At 39.8% G+C, this 21,000-nt stretch overlaps 1 protein-coding gene across 1 annotated transcript; it reads left to right on the top strand.

Moving 5' to 3' along the window:
* Positions 1-1,992: 1,992 nt before the first annotated feature.
* Positions 1,993-11,287, top strand: HOXC8 (homeobox C8). Its single transcript, XM_005533262.3, has 2 exons — positions 1,993-2,656; positions 9,616-11,287. The coding sequence occupies exons 1-2, from the start codon at positions 2,221-2,223 to the stop codon at positions 9,909-9,911; spliced, it is 732 nt and encodes a 243-aa protein (XP_005533319.1). The 5' UTR covers positions 1,993-2,220; the 3' UTR covers positions 9,912-11,287.
* Positions 11,288-21,000: the final 9,713 nt, after the last annotated feature.

Here is a 21,000-nt window from a genome sequence, read left to right as displayed (position 1 = left end):
AACCTTTTATTTTTTATTTCGGTGCTGGGATTAAAGCGGGGCTGCTTTAAAACCAAACCGGGATTTTTTTTGCGGAGTTAAACCGGATTTGGATTTTTTTTCTTTTTTTTTTTTTTCCACACTTCTCCCGCATTTTTTCAAGAGTTAACCCCGATTTCCCCTCCCCGCCTTCCTCACCGGTGAATTTCTTCTTTTTTTTGGGGGGAATCCGCCTCATTTTTCCTCAGAACCAAACCTGAATTTTTTCTCAATTAAATCTCTTTTCCCCTCGCCACTTTTAACCCTTTCCCCGCCGCCGCTTTTTTTTTTTTTAATATATTTTTTTTCCACCTTTTTTAAAATTTTTTCTTTCAATACAAATTTTCCCACCGCGCTTCTTTATTTTATCTTTTTTTTTGGGGGGGGAGGGTTTGGTTATTTTTTTTAATCTCTACATTTTCCCTCCGCGCTTTTTTAATTATTTCTTTTAATACTTTATTTCTTTTTTTCCTCGTTTATTTCTTTTTTCGGGGGGGGGTGGTGGTGGAATATTTTTAATTTTAAATCCACACATTCCCCCCCACCGCGCGCTTTTTAATTTTTATTTGGTTTTTTTTTTTTCCTTCACATTTTCATTTCCCACCTCCCTTTTTCCTTTTTTATTTTTTTTTTTTTTTTTTTGGCTGTGGGGGTGGGGTGGAGAAGGTTTTTTTTTTTTTTAAACACACCCCCACCCCCACCGCGCGCTTTTTTTTCCCGTCTGCCGCTTTAACACCTCATTTTTCCACCGCGCTTTTTCTTTTATTGGGTGGGAATTGAGGAAAAATAAAATTTATCTGCGTTCCCCACCGCGCGCTTTTATCTATATTTTTTTTGTTGTTTGTGGTTTTTTTTTTTTAATACCGATTTTTTTTCCCACCTTCTCCTATTTTAAATACATTTTTTGTTGTTGTTGTTTATTTTTTTAACACCGATTTTTCCTTGGCGGGAATTTTTTTTTTTTTATTTAAAGAAACTCACTTTTTTCTCCCCCCACCGCTCGATTTTTTTCTCCTGTTTGTTTCTTTTTTAACACCGATTTTTCCACCGCTCTTTCCTTGCTGGGGGCTTTTAAAATAAATATCTTTTCCCCCCACCGGAAGCTTTTTTTTTTTAATTCTGTCTGCTTTTTATAATTATTTTTCTTTTTTGAAAAACACTTCTTTTTCCACCGGCGTTTTTCCCCCATCCTCGGCGGCAACCTTTAAATATATATATATATATATTAATAAATATATATATATAAATATATATATATCATCACAGAGCACCGCTTTTTCTATTTTTTTTTTAAATTTGTTTTTTTTTCAATATTTTCCACCGCGCTTTTCCCCTCCTTGGCGGGAACTTTTAAAAATATATATATATATTATATACAGAATAATATATATATATATATATATTATATATAAAGAAGCACCGCTCGCCGTTTTTTTAATATTCTTATTCTAAATTTTATTGTTGCCTTTATTTTTATTCTTATTATTCTTATTATTAATATAAACTCACCTATTTCAAAACCTCGCCGTTTAATTTTCCCCCCATCCCCTCCGCTATAATTTTATTTTCCCTACCCAAAATTTTTCAAACAACACGTTTCTTTTAGACCCTAAAAAAAACCCCAAAACCCCAGAACCCAAAAACCCCAAAAACCCATAAGCCCCAAAACCCAAAAACCTCAACCCCCCCATAAAAACCTCCAAAACCCCAAAAATACCTTGAAAAACCCCTAAAAACCCCTAAAAAAATCTAAAAAAATCCCTAAAAAAAAAAAAAACCCGAAAAAGCCAAAAAAATCCCCAAAAAATCAAAAAAGAATCCCCAAAAAATACAAAAAATCCTAAAAAATTAAAAAAAATCCTAAAAATATCAAAAAAAAAATCCTAAAAAAATCCCTAAAAAATCCTAAAAAAATCCCTAAAAAATCCTAAAAAAATCCCTAAAAAATAAAAAAAAATCCTAAAAAAATCCCAAAAAAATCCTTTAAAAATCCCTAAAAAATCCTAAAAAAATCCTAAAAAAATCCCCAAAAAATCCTTAAAAAATCCCCAAAAAATCCTTAAAAAATCCCCAAAAAATCCTAAAAAAATCCCAAAAAAATCCTAAAAAAATCCCAAAAAATCCCCAAAAAAAACCCCAAAAAAATAATATAAACCCGCGCACCTAGCTCCATTTCAAATTTGGGATTTGCATGCGAGGGTCATGAGCTCCTACTTCGTGAACCCGCTCTTCTCCAAGTACAAAGGCGGCGATTCCCTGGAGCCGACCTACTACGACTGCCGCTTCCCGCAGGGCGTGGGGCGCAGCCCGGCCGTGCTGTACCCGGGCGCGGCCGCTCCGTCCTTCCAGCACCCCTCGCACCACGTGCAGGAGTTCTTCCACCACGGCTCCGGGGGCATCTCGGGCTCGGGCTACCAGCAGAGCCCCCCGTGTGCCCTGGCGTGCCACGGGGACGCCTCCAAGTTCTACGGCTACGAGGCGCTGCCGCGGCAGGCGCTGTACGGGGGGCAGCAGGAGCAGCCCGCGGGGCCCTACGCGGATTGCAAATCCTCCGGGGCCGCGCCCGCGGAGCCGCAGCCCGGCCACCTCACACAGAGCTCCTCGCCCAGCCTCATGTTCCCCTGGATGAGGCCGCACGGTGAGCGCGGGGAGGGGAGGGGGGCGCCCAGGGGTTTGTTTTGTTGGGTTTTGTTGTATTGTGGTTTATTTTATTTTTATTTTATTTTATTGGGGTTTATTTTATTTTATTTTATTTTATTTTATTTTATTTTATTTCATTGTATTTTTATTTTATTTTATTTTATTTTATTTTATTTGGTCTTATTTTATTTTATTTTTATTTTATTTTATTGTATTTTTATTTTATTTTATTTTGTTTAATTGGGTTTTATTGTATTTTATTATATTTTATTCTATTATATTTTATTGTATTTTATTTTATTTTATTTTATTTTATTTTATTTTATTTTATTTTATTTTATTTTATTTTATTTTGTCTTATTTTATTTTATTTTATTTTTATTTTATTTTATTTCGTCTTATTTTATTTTATTGTATTTTTATTTTATTTTATTTTGTTTAATTGGGTTTTATTGTATTTTATTGTATTATATTTTTATTTTATTGTATTGTATTTTTATTTTATTTTGTGTTATTGGGTTTTATTTTATTTTATTTTATTTTATTTTTATTTTTATTGCATTGTATTGTATTTTTATTTTATTTTATTTTGTTTAATTGGGTTTTATTGTCTTTTATTTTATTATATTTTTGTTTTATTTTATTGTATTTTTATTTTATTTTATTATATTTCTATTTTATTTTATTGCATTTTATTGTATTTATTTTATTATTATTTTATTATATTTTATTTTACTATATTTTATTATATTTCTATTTTATTATATTTTATTTTATTATATTTCTATTTTATTTTATTTTATTTCATTGTATTTTATTTTATTTTATCTTATTTTATTATACTGTATTTTATTTTATTTTATTTTATCTTTTTTTATTGTATATTTTATTGTATTTTATTTCATTTTGGCTTGGCTTGCTTTGGTCTGGCCTTGTTTTGGTTTAATTTGCTTTATTTTATTGTATTGTATTGTATTGTATTTTATTGTATTTTATTTTATTTTATTTCATTTTATTTTATTATATTTTATTTTGGTTTGGTCTGGTTTGGGCTTGGTTTGGTTTCATTTGGTTGATTTTATTTTATTTTATATTTTATTTTATTGTATTGCATTTATTGCATTTTATTTCATTTCATTTTTGTTTTGCTGTGCTTTATTTTATGTTTGGTTTATTTTGCTCTATTTTACTTTGGTGTCTTTAATTTTTATTTTACCGCATTTTATCTTATTTCATCTCATTTAATTTCACCTCATTTCATTTCATATCTCATCTCATCTCATCTCTATTTAACTTTTATTATTTTTATATCTTTTTATTGGCCGGGGGGTTTTTTTTGTGGCCACCCCCGGGTTCTGGGGGGCTTTGGGGGATTTTTGGGTGAGTTTGGGGTTTTTATCCTGAGTTTGGGGCTCGGTTTTGGTGCTTTGGGCTCGGTTTTGAGGGTTATTCCGGTGGTTTTGGGGTTTTTTTTGGTGGTTTTGGGGTGGGCTGTGGATTCTCTTCTTGTGGTGTTTGGGTTTGGGGATTTTATTGCGGGTTTTGGGGTTTTTATGGTGAGTTTGGGGTTTTTATTGCTGGCTTTGGTGGTTTTGGGGGTTTTTATGGTGAGTTTGGGGTGGATTTGGGGTTTCTCTTGGTGAGTTTGGGGTTTTTATTGGTGGTTTTGGGGTGGTTTTTGGGGTTTTTATTGGTGGTTTTGGTGGTTTTGGGGTGGTTTTGGTGGTTTTGGGGTTTTTATTGGTGGTTTGGGGGTTTTTATTGGTGGTTTTGGGGTGGTTTTGGTGGTTTTGGTGTTTTTATTGGTGGTTTTGGTGGTTTTGGGGTTGTTCTTGGTGATTTGGGGTGGTTTTGGTGGTCAAGGGTTGAATTCGAGTTTTTTTTGGGTGGTGTTTGGGTGTCTTTGGGTTGGGTTGGGTTTTTTGGGGTTGTTTTGCTGGTTCTGGGTTGGTTCTGGTGGTTCTGAGTTGGTTTTGGGGGGTTTTGGGTGTTGTTTCCGTGGTTTTGGGTTGGCTTTGGTGGCTTTGGGGTGGTTTTGGTGGCTTTGGGGTGGTTTTGGTGGCTTTGGGGTGATTTTCGGTGCTTTTGGGGTGGTTTTTGTGGTTTTGGGGTGGTTTTGGTTCTTTTGGGGTGATTTTTGGTGCTTTCGGGGTGGTTTTGACTCTTTGGGGTGATTTTTGGTGGCTTTGGGTTGGCTTTGGGTCCTTTGGGCTCTGCGAGAAGCGACGGAAGGAGGAGAGAGACGAGAAATTGGGGAGAAAAAAAGGGAAAAAAGGCAAAAATGAGAAGGAGCAAAAAGAGGGAAAAATGAGGGGGAAAAGGAGAAGAAAAGGAAGGTGGGGTTGATTTGGGGTTGGTTTTGGTGGGTTTTGGGTTGGTTTTGGTGTCCTTTGGGCTCTTTCTGCTGCTCTTGGGGTCACTTTGGGGTTGTTCGAGTCCTTTTGGGGTTCTTTGGGTTGGTTTGGGGGGATTTTGGGGGATTTTAGGGGATTTTGGGGGCTGTGTGTGTGTCTGGGACTGTGTGGAGATGTTGGAACACCCCGTGCTGAGCAGAATTCCCACCTTTTAGCCCGAAATTCCCATCTTTGAGCCCAAAATTCCGGCCTTTGAGCCCAAAATTCCAAGCTCTTAGCCCAAAATTCAGACCTGTCCCAAAATTCCGGCCTTTTAGCTCAAAATTCAGACCTTTCATCCCCAAATTCAGACCTTTTATCCTCAATTTCAGCCCTTCAATCCCCAAATTCAAACCTTTCATCCCCAAATTCAAACCTTTCATCCCCCAGATTCTTCTACCTCAAAATTCCGGCCTCTAACCCCAAAGTTCTGACCTTTTACCCCAAAATTCCGAGCCTTTATCCCAGAATTCCGGCCTCTCCCCAAAATCCCGACCAAAATCCCACCCCCAGCTCCCCATAAATAAACCCGATTTATATTCATGGAAAAAAAAACCCCAACAATAACAATCATTCCTTCCCTCAAATAATTCCCTTTTTTCCATCCCTCCCCCCCGATAAAAAAACCCCAAACCGAGGGAGATTCCCCGCAAAAACCACAAAATTTTAAACCCTTAAATTCAATTTTTTTCAAGAAAAAACCCCCGGAAACGGCGCTAAAATTAAAACTCGGCGCCTTTTTTAAATTTTTTTCCCGTTTTTAGGTTTTTTTGGGTTTTTTTTACGGCTTGCCTGGAGGATTGGCAGTAAGATACGGCTCCCACGAGGTTGTTTGCATCTTGATAAGAGCAGCGCTCTTTAAAATGTCACAAATGCCCTTTTTTTACCCCCAGCCGGGGAGCTGGGACCTCACCCGGAGGATTCCCTCATTTTTATTCACATTTTAATTGATTTTAGCTTCGATTTTATTGAAATTTTTTTTTTTTTTTTTTTTTTTGCGGTTATTATCGCTGTTAATTAATGTTTTTTCGCGCCTCCGGGGGATAAAATAATTAAAATTCAGCCTGGGGCGGCGCGGATGGGGTTAAAAATAAACACCCCCCCGCACCCCTAAAAATAATAAAATTTAACAATAAAAAGGAGTGGGAAATTCAAAATAATCCCGGAGCTTTCAGCCGGGAAAATGAGGGAAATAATTCAAATTTCAGGCTGGGCAGGCTGCGGGTAATTCGAACCATGTGAGGGTTTATTTTTGGGGGGAATTTGGGGGTTTTTGGGGCCGGATCGGAGCCCCCCGGGGGGGATTTAATTCCTCCCCCAGCTCCACCCCGACCCCCGGCAAAACCTGGAAAATTCCCGAGTCCAAAATAACCAAAAAAAACCCAAAAAAGGGGAAAAAAGCGAGGAATTGCGGCTGCCGGCGGGAGGAAAAATCGGTTTTTTTTTTCATTTATCCCAGCTTTGACCTGGAGGGAGCGGGAGCGGCTCCAGCCGGATTTGCCCTTTTTTTACCCCAAAATAAATTGATTTTCTCATTAGCGCCGGAGGAAACGCGGGGGCTGCAGCCTCAGATCTTGAGTTTGTTTTATTGTTATTATTTTTTAAATTTTTCTCCTCGTTTATTTCGATTTTTTCCTCATTTTCCCCCCGATTTTCGGTCTTTTTTTCCTAAGGAAAAACCCTCGGGATTTTTGAGGAGGAAAATCGCGATTTTCGAGGAATTTGGGCAAAAAGGAGCAGGCCCCCCCTCCCTTCCCTCCCCCTTTTCCTGTTTTGGGGTGAAAGTTTGGAAAAGGATTTGGGGAGTTTTGGGGGGGGAGAGGAAAAGGGGAGGGAAAAATGGGGGAAAATGGGGAAAAAAAGGGGGGAAAAGGGGGAAAATTGGGAAAAAAAAGGGGGGAAAAAGGGGGAAAATGGGAAAAAAGGGAAAAAAGGGAAAGAAAAGAGGGGAAAAAAGGAAAGAAAAGGGAAAAATGGGAATGAAAATGAGGGGATAAAGGGGGGGAAAGAGGGAGAATGGGGGGAAAAGGGAATAAAAAGGGGAAAGGGGGAAAAAAGAGCGAAAAATTGAAAGAAAGAGGGAGAAGGAGAAGGAGAGAAAGAGGAAAAAATGAGGGGGAAAAGAGAAAAAAAAGGAGAAAAAATGCGAAAGAGAGAAATAAAGGAAAGAAAATGAAGGAAAATGGAAAAAAAGGGGGGAAAAAATGAAATAAAATCAAAATAAAGAAGGACTGGAGGGGCTGCCGGGGGTTTCCTGCAGAACAATGCGCTTTTCCAGGGAAAAAGGGAATTTTTGGGATCCAGCGGAGCCGCCCCGGGGGGATTCTCCCCCTGCCCACCCTGGGGAAGGGGCTTTGTGCGTGAGCTTGACACGAGCCGGGGCCGGGAATCGAACCCGCGGCTGCCGGGGCAGGAAAAGGGCAAAAAACGGGGGGAATGGGGCAAAAAAAGGGTAAAAAATGGGGAAAAACCGGCAAAAATGGGCAAAAAATGGGAAAAAAATGGGGGAAAAAAGGGAAAAATAAGGAAAAAATGGGGAAAAAAAGGGGAAAAAATGGGAAAAAAAAGGGCAAAAAATGGGAAAAAAAAGGGGGGGAAAAACCGGCAAAAAATGGGGAAAAAATGGGGAAAAAAGGAAAAAAAAAAAGGGGGGGGAAAAGGGGGTGAGAAAGGGGTGAGAAAAGGGGAAAAAATGGGAGTGAGGAATGGGTAAGGAAGGGGAAAAAAGGGGGTGAAAATGGGTGAGAAAAGGGTAAAATATGGGAGAGGAAAGGGGTGAAAAGGGTAAATGGGGGGGGAAAGGGTGAAAATGGGTGAGAAAAGGGTGAAAAAGGTAAAAAAGGGGAGAGGAAAGGGGTGAAAAGGGTAAAAAGGGGGGAAAAAGGGGGAGAAAAGGGGCGAGAAAGGGGTAAAAAATGGGTTAAAAATGGGTGAAAAGGGTAAAAATGGTAAAAAAGGGCGAGAAAGGGACCAAGAGGGGGCCAAAAGTGGCGAATTCCAGGTGGGAAAAGGGCGAAAAAAGCGAATTTTCGGGATTTGAGCCCAGCAAAGGCACCCGGGAGGGGAAGGCGGGGGCAGACCGGGACTGGAGGGAACTTTGGTCGGGATTTTTTGGGTTATTTGGGGGTTTGTTGGGTTTTTTTGGGTTTTTTTTAGGGGTTTGGGGGGTTGTTTGTTGTTTTTGGGATTTTTTTGGGGGTTTTACGGGGGTTTATTTGGGGTTTTTTGTGGGGATTTTGGGGTTGCTTGGGGTGTTTTGGGTTGGTTTTTGTGATTTTTTGGGGGGTTTTGGGTCTTTTTCTTTCTCTTTCCAGCGGGGTTTTGGGGTTTGGGGTTTTGTTTGTCGGGTTTTGGGTTTTTTTTGGGTTTTCTCTTTGGTTTTTTGGCCTCGTTTCTTTGGGTTTTTAAATTGGTTTTAATGGGGGGAGTTTTTGCCTCGCTATTTGGGGTTTTTTTAACCTCATTTTTTATGCTTTTGCCTCATTTTCCACCTTTTTACCTCTTTTTTTTACCCTTTTACCCCATTTCTTTCCCTTTTCGCCTCCTTCCTCACCCTCTCAACCTCCTTTTTTACCCTTTTTACCTTATTTTGTACCGTTTTTACCTCCGTTCTCACCTTTTTACCTCCTTTTTTACCCTTTCATCCTCTTTTTTACCCTTTTTACCCCCCTTTTTTCACCATTTCCCCACATCCTTCCACGCAAAATATTCCTTTAATTCTTTCAAATTTAATTTTTAAAATTTTAATTTTTTTCAAATTTAACTTTTTAAAATTTAAAATTAATATTTTTTTTCCAGTTTCCCTCCCGCCACCCCCGGGCAGAGGCAGCGGCCTCCAGACCTACAAACCTTTTTACCTCCTTTTTACCCTTTTTACCTCCTTTTTACCCTTTTTACCTCCTTTTTACCCTTTTACCTCCCTTCTCACCCTTTTAACTTCTTTTTTTACCATTTTTACCTCTTTTTTTACCCTTTTTACCCTTTTTACCCTTTTTACCTCCTTTTCCACCCTCTCTTTCACCATTTCCCCATTTCCCAGCACCCTTATCACGCCAATTTTTTCCATTTAATATTTTAAAAATTGAATTATTTCGAAATCAAATTTTTTTAAAAAAAAATTCAATTAAAAAAAAAATAAATAAATAAAAAAAAAAATTTTACCAAAAAATTCTAATTTTTTTCCCGATTCTCCCCCATTTTTCCCCCGCAGCCCCGGGCCGGCACAGTGGCCGCCAGACCTACAGACCTTTTTACCTCCTTCTTACCTCCCTTCTTACCCTTTCCACCTCCTCTTTTTACCATTTTTACCTCCTTTTTTACCATTTTTACCTCCTTTTTTACCCTTTTTACCTCCTTTTTTACCCTTTTAACCTCCTTTTCCACCCTTTCTTTGGCCATTTCCCCATTTCCCAACACCCTTTCACACCAAATTTTTCATTTAATGTTTCAAAATTAATTTTTTTTTTAGAAAAAAAAATTAAAAAAAAAAATTAAAAAAAATTTAAAAAAAAATTTTAAAAAAATCTAATTTTTTTCCCGATTCTCCCCCATTTTTCCCCCGCAGCCCCGGGCCGGCGCAGCGGCCGCCAGACCTACAGCCGCTACCAGACGCTGGAGCTGGAGAAGGAATTCCTGTTCAACCCGTACCTGACGCGCAAGCGGCGCATCGAGGTCTCGCACGCGCTGGGGCTGAGCGAGCGCCAGGTGAAAATCTGGTTCCAAAACCGGCGCATGAAGTGGAAAAAGGAGAACAACAAGGACAAACTGCCCGGAGCCGGGCGCGACGAGGAGAAAAACGAGGAGGAAGGCAACGAGGAAGAGGAGAAGGAGGAGGAGGAGAAGGAGGAGAGCAAGGACTGAGCCGCCCGCGGGGTTTTTATTCCGGTTTTTATGGCGGATGATAAATCGCGGCCTTTACTGCGGTCATTTCGTTTTATGGAGTGGAGCTACCTGGCAGCTTCTTGCTTTTTATTGCCGGGGAATCTTCCCCTTCTGCCTGCGCTTCTTGGATTTTTCAGTTTTTTTAGGGTTTTTTTTTTCCCCCCCCTCTTTTCCGCCGTTTATTCCGGATTTTTTTTTTTTAATCCTTTCCCCTTCCCCTTTTTAAAATAATTTTCCCCCCCCGTTTTTAAATTTTTTTTTTTCCATTTTAAAAATATTTTTCCCTGTTTTAAATCCCTTTTTCCCTCCCCTTTAAATCCCTTTTCCCTCCTTTAAATCCCTTTTCCCCCTTTAAATCCCTTCCCTCCCCTTTTAATCCCTTTCCCTCCTTTTTAATCCTTCCCCCCTTTTAAACAACTTTTCCCCTTTTCAAATCCTTTCCCCTCCTTTTTTTTATTCTTTCCCCTCCTTTTTTATAATTTTCCCCCCTTTTTTATAGTTTTCCCACATTATTTATAATTTTCCCCCTTTTTCACCATTTTCCCCCTTTTTATTCTTCATTTTTTCCCCCTTTTCCCCTCCTTTTTTCTCCTTTTCCCCCCTTTTTTTATAATTCCCACCTTTCCCACCCCTTTAAATCCCTTTTATCCCTTCTTTTTTTATTCCTTCCACCCTTTTTTTAATCATTTCCCCCCTATTTAAATCACTTTTCCCCCTTTTTTTAATCCTTTTCCCCCCCTTTTTTAAATCAGTTTTCCCCCTCCTTTTTTGGTTTCATAACTGGGGAAAAAAAATGGGATTAAAACCGAGATTATTCGGCAAAACTGAGCCCTTAATCCGGGCTGGGGCTGATCCCAAATCTGAATTTGGGATCCGTTTTTTTTTGGGATTTATGGGCAGGGAAAATTCCCTAATTCCCGCTTTCCCCCCCATTTTTTTATTTCCATAAATGGGGGGGGGAAAAAAATTGGGATTAAAACTGAAATTCTGCGCCGAAGGAAAATCATCCCAGGCCTCAACCCAGGGAAATGGAATTTTCCATCCTAAAAATCTGGATTTGGGAGATTTTCTTGGCGCAGAAATTTCCCTTTTCCCCCTTTTTTTCCCTCCCCACCCTCTTATTTATTATTTTATTCCATAAAGGCCCCCCCAAAAAAGGGGGGGGGGTGGAAAATGAGGATTAAAAATGAAATGATGAAGAATAAAAAAATCGGGAAAAAAATGGATTTATCCCAATCCCTCCTGTGGGCTGGGAGGGAAATCCCAGCGTTCCCTCCCAAAATTCCGATTTATTTCACCAGCTTTGGCTTTTCCCGGGGCGTTTTTGGGGGAAATTCCTCGGTTTTGAGGTTTTTTTTCCCCCCCACCCCTCTCCCGAACGCCCCCAGGGGGATTTTTCCCGGTTTTTCCCTGGAATTCTCCCTTTTCCCTGCGGGGTTGCCCTCACCTGGATCCAGCTCCTTTTTCCAGGAATTCTTTGGGAATCCCTGCCCAGGCCAAGAGCCGCGTGTCCCACCCTTTGTTTTCCAGCGTTTTTTCCCACATTTCCCATGATTTTTCCATGTTTTCCCGAATTTCCCCATATATTCCCATATATTCCCGTATTTTCCCCGTGTTTTCCCCACGTTTTTTTCCCGTTTTTCCCGTTTTTCCGCCTTTTTTCCGTCCGCGAGCACTCCAAGTTCTTCCTGTACTACCTAAAAAAGGGAAAACCTGCAATAATTTAATTATCAACCCTAATTAAGCAACCGGGGCCTTCCAGATCCGGGATTTCGCTCCCGAAATTTTATTTAAAAGCGAGAATTCGGGAGAGCGACGAGCCCCGATGCAGGCTACTAAGTAGCCAAAAATTTAATATTAATAATAATAATTAATTAATAATAATAATTAATAATTAAAAAAAAGCAAAACTTGTATTGTACTTATCACTACCTATAGAAGGAGTCATGCTTTGGAAGTATTTGTAATGCGGTTTTATTGTCGTTTGTTGCTGCTTATTTTCTTGGGAATAATTAATTGAGGATGATGATGATGATGATGATGAAAAAACGATAAAAAAAATTAAAATAATTTAAAAAATAATAAAAAAAAATAAAAAATCCCAACAACTGAAACTGCCTAGTTGAGAACGCACATTTGTATTATTTTATTGTGCTTATAAAGTAGCGTAGAAATCAATTGCACTGAATGTAGAGTTATTATCTATTTGTCTTGACTTTTATCTGTTCATGCTCGGAGGAAATAAAAATGAAATAAAATAAAATAAAACTGAAAAAAAAAGAAGAAAAAACCACGAAAAAAAACCAAGAAAAAAAAAATATAATTCCGTCGTTTGTTTTATGTACAGAATAATGATGATGATGATGATGATGATGATGGAAATAAAAAAAATGACAAAAAAAATAAAAATAATGAAGCGACCTCATCGTCCTGCGTGTTCCGCCTGGGGAAAAAGAGATTAAAAAAAACAATAATCAGTAAAAAAAGAGGAAAAATCTTTAAAAAAAAACTCAACTTTTTGTGTTGTGTCCGTGCCGAGTGCGGGAATTCTCCCGATTCCCAAATAAAAAGGTTGAAAACGAGCGCCTTGTGCGGTTCTGTCTCTGTTCCGCCACCAAAAAAAACCCACAAAACTGCGCCTTTTTTGGGGCAAAAACGCCCAAATTCGGGTCCTGCCCGGAGGATTCCCCCGGCCAGAGGAGCAGCAAAAGGAAAAATAAAATCCTCGGGAAATTCTCTGTTCGTTGTCGGGAAAAATCCCAATAAAATCCAAATATTGAAAGATTTTGGTGTTTCGGAGCTTTTTTGTCGCCTCTGGGAGGGCTGGAAAAGGGGAAAATCGGGAATTTATATTTTTGGAGTATAAAAAGCCGGGATGGGGCAGGAAGCACCTGGAATTTTGGGTGGAATCGCGGCGATTTTGGAGGTTCCGATCCCGGGGGGAAAACGCTTCCCAAAAAAAAAAAAAAAAACCCCAAAAAAAGGGAATGTGGCGTTTCCATGGATTTATTGAATTATTAATTTATTCATTTCTTCCTTCCTTGGTTCTTTTCTTTCCCCCCCGGTGGGAAAAAAATCCCTTTTTTTAAAAATTCTACCCCTTTGCACTTTATTAATAGAAGAATTATTATTAATAATAATATTTTTATTACTATTAACCCCGCTTTTCCCCGCCTTTATGTGGTTTTTTTCCCGTTCCCTCCTCCTTTTTCCCATTTTTAACAACATTTTTATTTTATTCCCCTCAAAAATCCTCGCGGGGTTCTCCCCTCCTTTCCCAAGAGGAGGAAAATTCCCAAATATTCCCCAATTTTCTCCCGAATTCAGCTCATTTTTCCCCATTTTTTTTATTCCACCCTCGCTCCCGGTTTTTATTTTTTAAATGATGAATGGAGCGAATTCCCGGATCCAAATCATTCCAGGGATGGGAAGGTTTGGAATTGCTGGATGCCGGCTCAGGGAAAGGGAAAAATGGGGGGGAAAAGGGGAAAAAACGGGGAAAAAAGAGAAAATAAAGGGAAAATTGGAGGTTCCGCAGAGCAGAAAATCGGGAATCGCCTGAGGACGGGAATTTTGGGGCATTTCCAGCCGGATTTTGGCTCTGGAATGGGATTGGGAAGAGGAAAAACCCCCCCAAAAAATGGGAATTGAGAGGGACGGGATCCCTCCCGCCCGGGAATTGCCCCAAATTCCCAAATCCCAAATTTTCACCCCATAAAAAAGCCTGGAAATGAGGATTATTCTGCTTTTTGGGGAAGGTGAGGGCGGAATCAGCCGCAAACCCGCGGTTTGTGCCGAAAAAAGCGGATTTTTGGGGGAAATTTATCCCGTTTTTCCACCCAGGAGTTTTTTCCCGTCGCTTTTTCGCGGGAGCGAGGCGAAAAAACCCCGGAAAAGCGGCCAAAAAATCGGGGGAAAATCAAGATTTTCCTCTTTATCACCTCGAAAATAATTCAGAATTATCTGTGCAAGGCTCGGGGAGGGGAGAGACGGAGAACTCATCAAAGCGCTTAAAAAATAATAACAATAAAAAGGGAAAAAAGCGGATTTTGCGTCCCATTTGTCACCTTTAAAGCCCCAAACCCGCCGTGACATTTATCCGGGAGCGAAATGATGGAATTACCGCCCGCTCTTTATTTTTAGGGGGGGTGAAAATGTTGATTTTTCGCCTCGTTTCGAGGCGATTCCGCTTCGGCAGAAAAGGGAGGAGAAAAAAAAAACAGCAAAAAAAAATTAAAAAATGAGTTTTTTTGGCTTTTTGTGGTTTTTTTTTTTTTTTTTTTTCCCGTTTTTTATGGGGGGATTTAATTCGAGGGAAATTCGCCGCTCGCAATTTCTTTATCCCGGAACGATCCTGGCGCCGGAATTACGGGAATTAAACCCATCCCCGCCGCCTGGAATAAGAAATATCGGCTCATTCCCAGCTTTTTATGGAGCAATCCCATTTCCCTGCTTCTCCCCCCTTTTTTCCTGGAGTTGGGAGAAATTTCCATCCCCGCTTTAATTTACGATCCAATCGCGGTTTAATGCGGCCGTTAGAGGGGAAAAATCCGTTTATTTTTTATTCTGCCCCCGAATATCGGCGAGACAACGAATTTCTGGGGCGTTAAATTCCCTTTTTTATAACGAGATCTTAATTTTATTTCGGGTTTTTTTTTCTCTCTAATCGAGGCGGGGAAGGGAGGGGCGGCTGCGGGGTTGAAAATGAGAAATGAAAATAAAGGGAAAAGCGCTTTTTTTATTCGCTTCAGCGCCGGGTTTTGAGCTCGCCCTTCAAATTCTCTGCTTTTTAATAAAAATAAATATATTTCTTCAATTTCCCCGCTGTTTAAAACCCCATCATTAATTCCTGCAAGGCGATTTTGGAGGGCAATAAAATAAAAATTCGCTCCCGGGTTACTTTTAGCGCTTAAAATTTCCTTTTTTTGGGAGTTTTTTTTTTTGAGGTTTTTTGGGTTTTTTTCCCCCATTTTGGAATTTATTATGGTGGAAAAACGGGATCTCCTTTGTGCTCGGGAACTGTTGAGGTCGGAGCTTCCCCCCTCGTAACTTTTAATTACCTGTTATAAAATTTATTGGTGGTTTGTAAAGCGAATAAAAGGAATTTCCCGTCCATCCGGTGGCGTTAAAACCTTTGTGTCCTTCGGGCTGCCCAGACACGCGGGGGGAAAAGAAAAACCAAATAAATCCCCCCCCCGACACCTCCCGCGGCTGTTTTATTAATTAAAATTAAATTAATTACCCGGGGGGGGGAAAGCGGAGCGGCTCCGGGGATAAAAAATGGGGGGAAAATGGGAATATTTTGAATTTTTGGGGTTTTTTTTTCAGCTGGAGGCGCCGGTTGTTGGTGGTTTCGGGGGGGTGGAATTGAGGGGGATTTTTGGGGGGAGTTTTGGGGGGTTTGAGGAGGATTTTGGGGGGGTTTGAGGGGGATTTTGGGGAGGAAGAGGCGGCTCTGGGTTTGGAGGAGGAGGAGGAAGAGGAGGATCCGCGGCGGCCTCGCCGAACAGGCCTCGCCACGGCCAAAAAAACTGAATTTCCTATTCCCAAATCCAGATTTTCCAGCCCTTTCCACGCCCCAGGGCTGGAAAAAAAAAAAAAGGGGGAAAAAAAAAATAATAAAAATCACACCCGAAAGGAATAAAAATTGAAATTCAAATTCGAACTAAAATAGAAATGAAAGTGAAAATAGAAATAGAAATAAAAATCAGAAATTCCGCCTCAAACGGCCCCGGCTCGGGAGCGCAAAAAAGCGGGAAAAAAAGGGGGAAAAAAATTGAAAAATTTGGAATTTTCCTTTGGGACAGCGAATCCCAGCCAGGGGAATTTGGGAAAAGCGAGGCCGGGAAAAATCCCGGCTCCGATTTTGGGGGGAATTTTGGCTTTTCCAGGCGGGATGAGGACAGGGAAGGGGTGGAAAAGGTGGGAAATGGGAATTTGGGAGAGGAATCGGCAGCGGCCACGCCCAGGCCGGGGAGGGAAATGCGGGGGACCCGAAATTCCCATTTTCCCCCGATTTTAACTCGATTTTCCCTGATTTTTCCCCAATTTTTCCCCCGATTTTTTCCCTATTTTTCCTCCATTTCCCCCCCGATTTTTTCCCAATTTTTTTCCCGATTTTTCCCCTATTTTTTTCCCATTTTTTTCCCGATTTCCCCCCGATTTTCCCCCTCGCTCTGCTTTTCTTTCCCACTGAATTAAATGAGTTTTAAATCGTTTTTTTCTGGGATAAAAAGCGCTGCTTTTTAATTTTTTTTCCTCCCTTTTCCCCCCTCGCTCTCCCGCCCTTTTCCCCAATTAATTCCCACCAGGAAATTAAAATTAAGGAGGGGAGGCCGAACCTTCGGGGAAATCTGGGAGGGAGAAACGAGAATGAAACCAGAAATTCAATTTATTCAATTCCCACCCGGGCGGGGGTTGAGGATTGGGAGGGAATTTTGGCAAAAGGGGGGGAAAAGGGGTCAAAATGGGGGGGAAAAGGTTAAAAATGGGGGGGAAAAGGTTAAAAATGGGGGGGAAAATGTTAAATAAAAAGGGAGAAAGGGGGAAGAAAAGGAGGGGAAAGATGGGGGGAAAGAGGGGGGGAAGGGGGTAAAAAATGGGGGGAAAAGGGGAAAAAAGGGGGAAAAAGGGGGAAAAAGGAGGAAAAAAGGGGGAAAAAAGGGGGGGGAAGGGGGTGAATAAAGGGGGAAAAAGTGATTTAAAAAGAGGGAAAAAATAAGATTAAAAAACCGGGAAAAAAGGGTGAAAAAAATGGATTAAAAGTGGGAAAAGGGGGGATTAAAAAGGGGTAAAAAAGGCCTAAAAAAAGAGGAAAAAAGCGCTAAAAAAACGGGAATATCGGGGCAGGACGGCCAAACATGGCGACAGACGGCGGCATTTGCACTCGTCACAAAAAAATGCAACGCATTCCTGGTTGTTTGCAGAAAATTTACAGCTGAGCAATAAAAGTTTACGACTGGATCCCAAGTTGGATTGGCCACAGGAAGTCATGTGGACTCCATCCATGAACGTGAACTTTTTATTGTGGTTTCTGCGATGCCTCTTCCGCAGTTCCCTCGCCTTGAACAGCCCAGCCAGTGCCAGGGGACGCTCGGCTTGCTCCGATTTTTTCCGTTTTTCCCCCGGTTTTGGGGGTTTTTTTTTGGTGGTTTTTAAGATTATTTTTGGTTTTTTTGGGTTTTTTTTTTATAGGGGGGTTCTTGGTTTCGGCGGCGCGGCGCGGTGGTTTTGCATTGTTTTTATTTATTTCTAATTATTTCTAATGGTTTTGGATTGTTTTCTATTATTTAAAATTGTTTTCTGTTATTTAAAATGATTTTCTATTATTTAAAATGATTTTCTATTATTTTAAAATGATTTTCTATTATTTTAAATTATTTTCTATTATTTAAAATTATTTTCTATTATTTAAAATGATTTTCTATTATTTTAAATTATTTAAAATGATTTTCTATTATTTTCTATTATTTTCTATTATTTTCTATCATTTTCTATCATTTTCTATCATTTTCCATTATTTTCTATTATTTTCTATCATTTTCCAAAATTTTCTATTATTTTTATTTATTTTTAATAATTTTTAATAATTCTAAATTATTTTAAAAATATTTTAAATTATTCTAAATTATTTTAAATGATTTTAAATGATTTTAAATGATTTTAAATGACTTCAATTTTTTAAAAATTACATCACATTATTTTAAATTATTTTTAATTATTTTAAATTATTTTTAATTACCTTAGAATCATTTTAAAATTACTTTTCAATTATTGTTTTTCCCCCTTTAAAAAAAAAAATCTCTTTATATATATATATAATTTTTTTTTTTTTTAAATTTATTTTTTCCGGGTGTTTTTCCCCCCTTTTTTTCCCCCCCAATCCCGGCCCCCCTTTTTTCCCCCTCCCCGCGCGTCTCCCCGGGCTTGGAATTCTGTTCCTTTGGGCATTTTGGCATTAATGACTTTACTGCTGTCGCCGCCTCCTCTTCCTCCTCCTCCCGGGGCCAAACCCGCTCAGCGCTCCCTGCGCGCGGGGCGCTCCCAAAATCCGCTTTTTTTCCATCTTTTCCACCCAAAAAAACGGCAAAAAAATAATATTTTTACATATATATATATATATATATATATAAAAAAAAAATTAATCCGATTCCTCGGAGAATCCCCGCGCTGTATTTTGAATTTTCGGGGTTTTTTTTTTTTTGTTGTTGTTGTTTTTGGTGTCGTCGGCGGCGGAGGAGCAGGAAAAAGGGAGAAAAGGGGAAAAAAAAGAGGAAAAAAAGTCGGGAAGAGAGGGAAGGGGCAGCCGGGAGCTCGGTAAGTGTTCGCTTATTGGTTCAGAGCCGCGATTAATGATCCAGAACGCGAGGAGGAGGATGGTGGTGGTGATGATGATGATGATGATGATGATGCGGCGGGCGGGGGAAGGAGCGAGGCGGAGAAAAGGAAAAAAAAAAAGATGGGGGGAAAAAATAAGCAAAAACGTGAAAAATAAATTAAAAAATAAATTCGGGTTTTGATGCTGGGAAAGAAAAAAAAAAAAAAGGGGGAAAAAAACGACCCCAAAAAATCCGATTTTTTCCTCCCGAAAAAAAACGACCAAAAAAAAAAAAAAAAAAAAAAAAGGAAATTAAGATTTAAAATGAAAAATTAAAAATCGGAGATTTGAGGGGGTGGGAAAAAAAAAGAAAATGAGGATGGAAGGAGGAGAAAATGTGATTTTGGGGAATTTCGGGTTGGAAAAGTGGGAAAAGGGAGCCGGGAGGGGAATGAAGCAAGGGGGGGGGGGGGGGGGGGGGGGAGCTGCGCATGCGCGGAGCGGCGGCGCGGGTAGGGCAATAATTAATGAGCTGCTGTTAATTGGGGAGCGGCCCCGGGGCCCTCCCAGCCCCCTACCCAACCCCAGCCCCCTCTGCCCAGCGCTTCCCAGGCTTTCCCAAGGTTTTCCTGGATTTTCCCGAGGTTTCCCAGGATTTTTTTCCCAGGATTTCCCAGGGATTTCTTGGATTTTCCAAGGTTTCACAGGGATTTCTTGGATTTTCCAAAGTTTTCCAGGGATTTCCTGCATATTCCAAAGTTTTCCAGGGATTTCCTGCATATTCCAAGGTTTCCCAGGGATTTCTTGGATTTTCCAAGGTTTTCCAGGGATTTCCTGGATTTTCCTGCATTTTCCTGGATTTTCCTGGATTTTCCTGCATTTCCCAGCTTCCCTCCCCCCCCAGGGCTCGGATTCCTGTTTAATTAACGCAATTAATTAATGAATGCATTAATGGGGATGCAGCTCATTAAGGATTAACCCTTCTGGCCCCAAAGCTCCGCTCGGGCCTTGCTTTGGGCGGAATTTCGGGATTTTGGGGTCGTTTTTGGCCGCTGAATCCTCCCCGAAAAGGGAATTTCCTGGGATTTGATCCCGGGGGGTTTTGGGGGAATTTCCCGGAGTTTTTGGGAATTGAATCCAAGGCCGGGAGTTTTCCTGGGGATGGATTTGTGTGCAGGGCCGTCCCTTTCCCTTCCCCCCTCTTAAAAATTAATTTATTTTTATTTATTTCCTTTTTTATTCTCAATTTCCATCTTTTTTATCCCTATTTTTAAAAATTTATTCCTATTTCTATTCCTATTTTCATCCTTATTTTTATTCCTATTTCTATTCCTATTTTCATCCCTATTTTCACCCCTATATTTTATTTCTATATTAATTTTCACATTTAATTTCTATTTGTGTTTGTCACTTTATTCCTATTTTTATCTCTGTACTTTGATTTCTATGAATTGATTTCTCTTTCTGGGTCTCATTTCATCCCCATTTTTACTTTCTATTTTAATACCTATTTTTAATATCCACATTAATTCCTATTTCTTTCATTTCTTTCATTCATTCATGTTTAAATTTCTTTTTATATTTCCTCTTAAAATTCCTTTTGTAAATGCACCTTTTTAATTCCCATTTTGATTTTATTTTATTCTATATTTTATTTTTTATTTTACTTATTTATCTTTTATTTTTCTTTTTATTTTCTTTTTATTTTATTCCTTTTTATTGCTTTATATCTTATTTCTTTATATTTTAATTTTAATATTTAATATTTTTTTGATTTTATTTTGACTTTATTTTGATTTTATTTTGTTTTTTTAAACATTTCCCTTTTCCTCTCCCCTTTTCTCCCAGAATTTAACCCAGGTTTAAATCCCGACCCTTTTTATTCCCGTCCCTTCCCCCACCCATCACCTGATCCCTCCCCTTTCCCAGGAAAACCCCTCGGGAATCGCCTCCAAATTCCACAAAAATTCCCCAAAAACCCCAAAAACCCCAAAATTCCCAGCGGGAGCCGCTCCCCCCCTCCTCCCCCGCAATAATTCCCATTTTCCTCCCAAATCACCCCAAACCCGCCGCGTTTTAATAAAAATAATCCGAATTTTGTTACTTGGGGGCTGGAAACCAAAACCGGGGGGGGGGATTTTGGCCGAGATTCCCGAATTTTGGGGGGAAATTCCCGGATTTTGGGGCATTTTGGGGGCGATTCTCGAATTTTGGGGGATTTTGGGGGGAGATTCCTGAATTTTGGGGGCGATTCCCGAATTTTGGGGGATTTTGGGGGGAGATTCCTGAAGTTTGGGGGATTTGGGGGGGCGATTCTCGAATTTTGGGGGGAAATTCCCGAATTTTGGGGGCTCTGGGGAAGGGGATTTGGGGTGGGAAATAAAAAAAAAAGTGGATTTGGGGTTTCTGGGAATTTCTGCGCCGCCGTTTTTTGCGATGACGTCATTTTGATGTTGGTGGTTTTGGGGCGGTTTTCCATAAAAAAAAAACACCTCGGGAATCCAAATATTCCTGGAATTCCTGGGGGGGTGGAATTCTGGCGCCGCCGCTTTTGGGTGGAAGCGAAATCCAGCAAGAATTCCTAAAAAAATAACGCGGGAAAAGGCGGGGGTGGAGACCCCAAAACAAAGCCAAAAATTCCCAAAAAAATCGGGATTTTGGGAAATCCGGGAGACCCAGCGCCGCCGACACTTTTATTCCTTTTTATTCCCTTTTATTCCCTTTTATTCCCTTTTATTCCCTTTTATTCCC

This window comes from Pseudopodoces humilis, chromosome 32 (assembly GCF_049639895.1).
Source record: "Pseudopodoces humilis isolate 2021_Gansu_Grassland_sample_001 chromosome 32, ASM4963989v1, whole genome shotgun sequence".
Taxonomy (NCBI): domain Eukaryota; kingdom Metazoa; phylum Chordata; class Aves; order Passeriformes; family Paridae; genus Pseudopodoces; species Pseudopodoces humilis.
The sequence above is the reverse complement of the archived record's forward strand: the minus strand, read 5'-3'. Positions and strand labels throughout refer to the sequence as shown.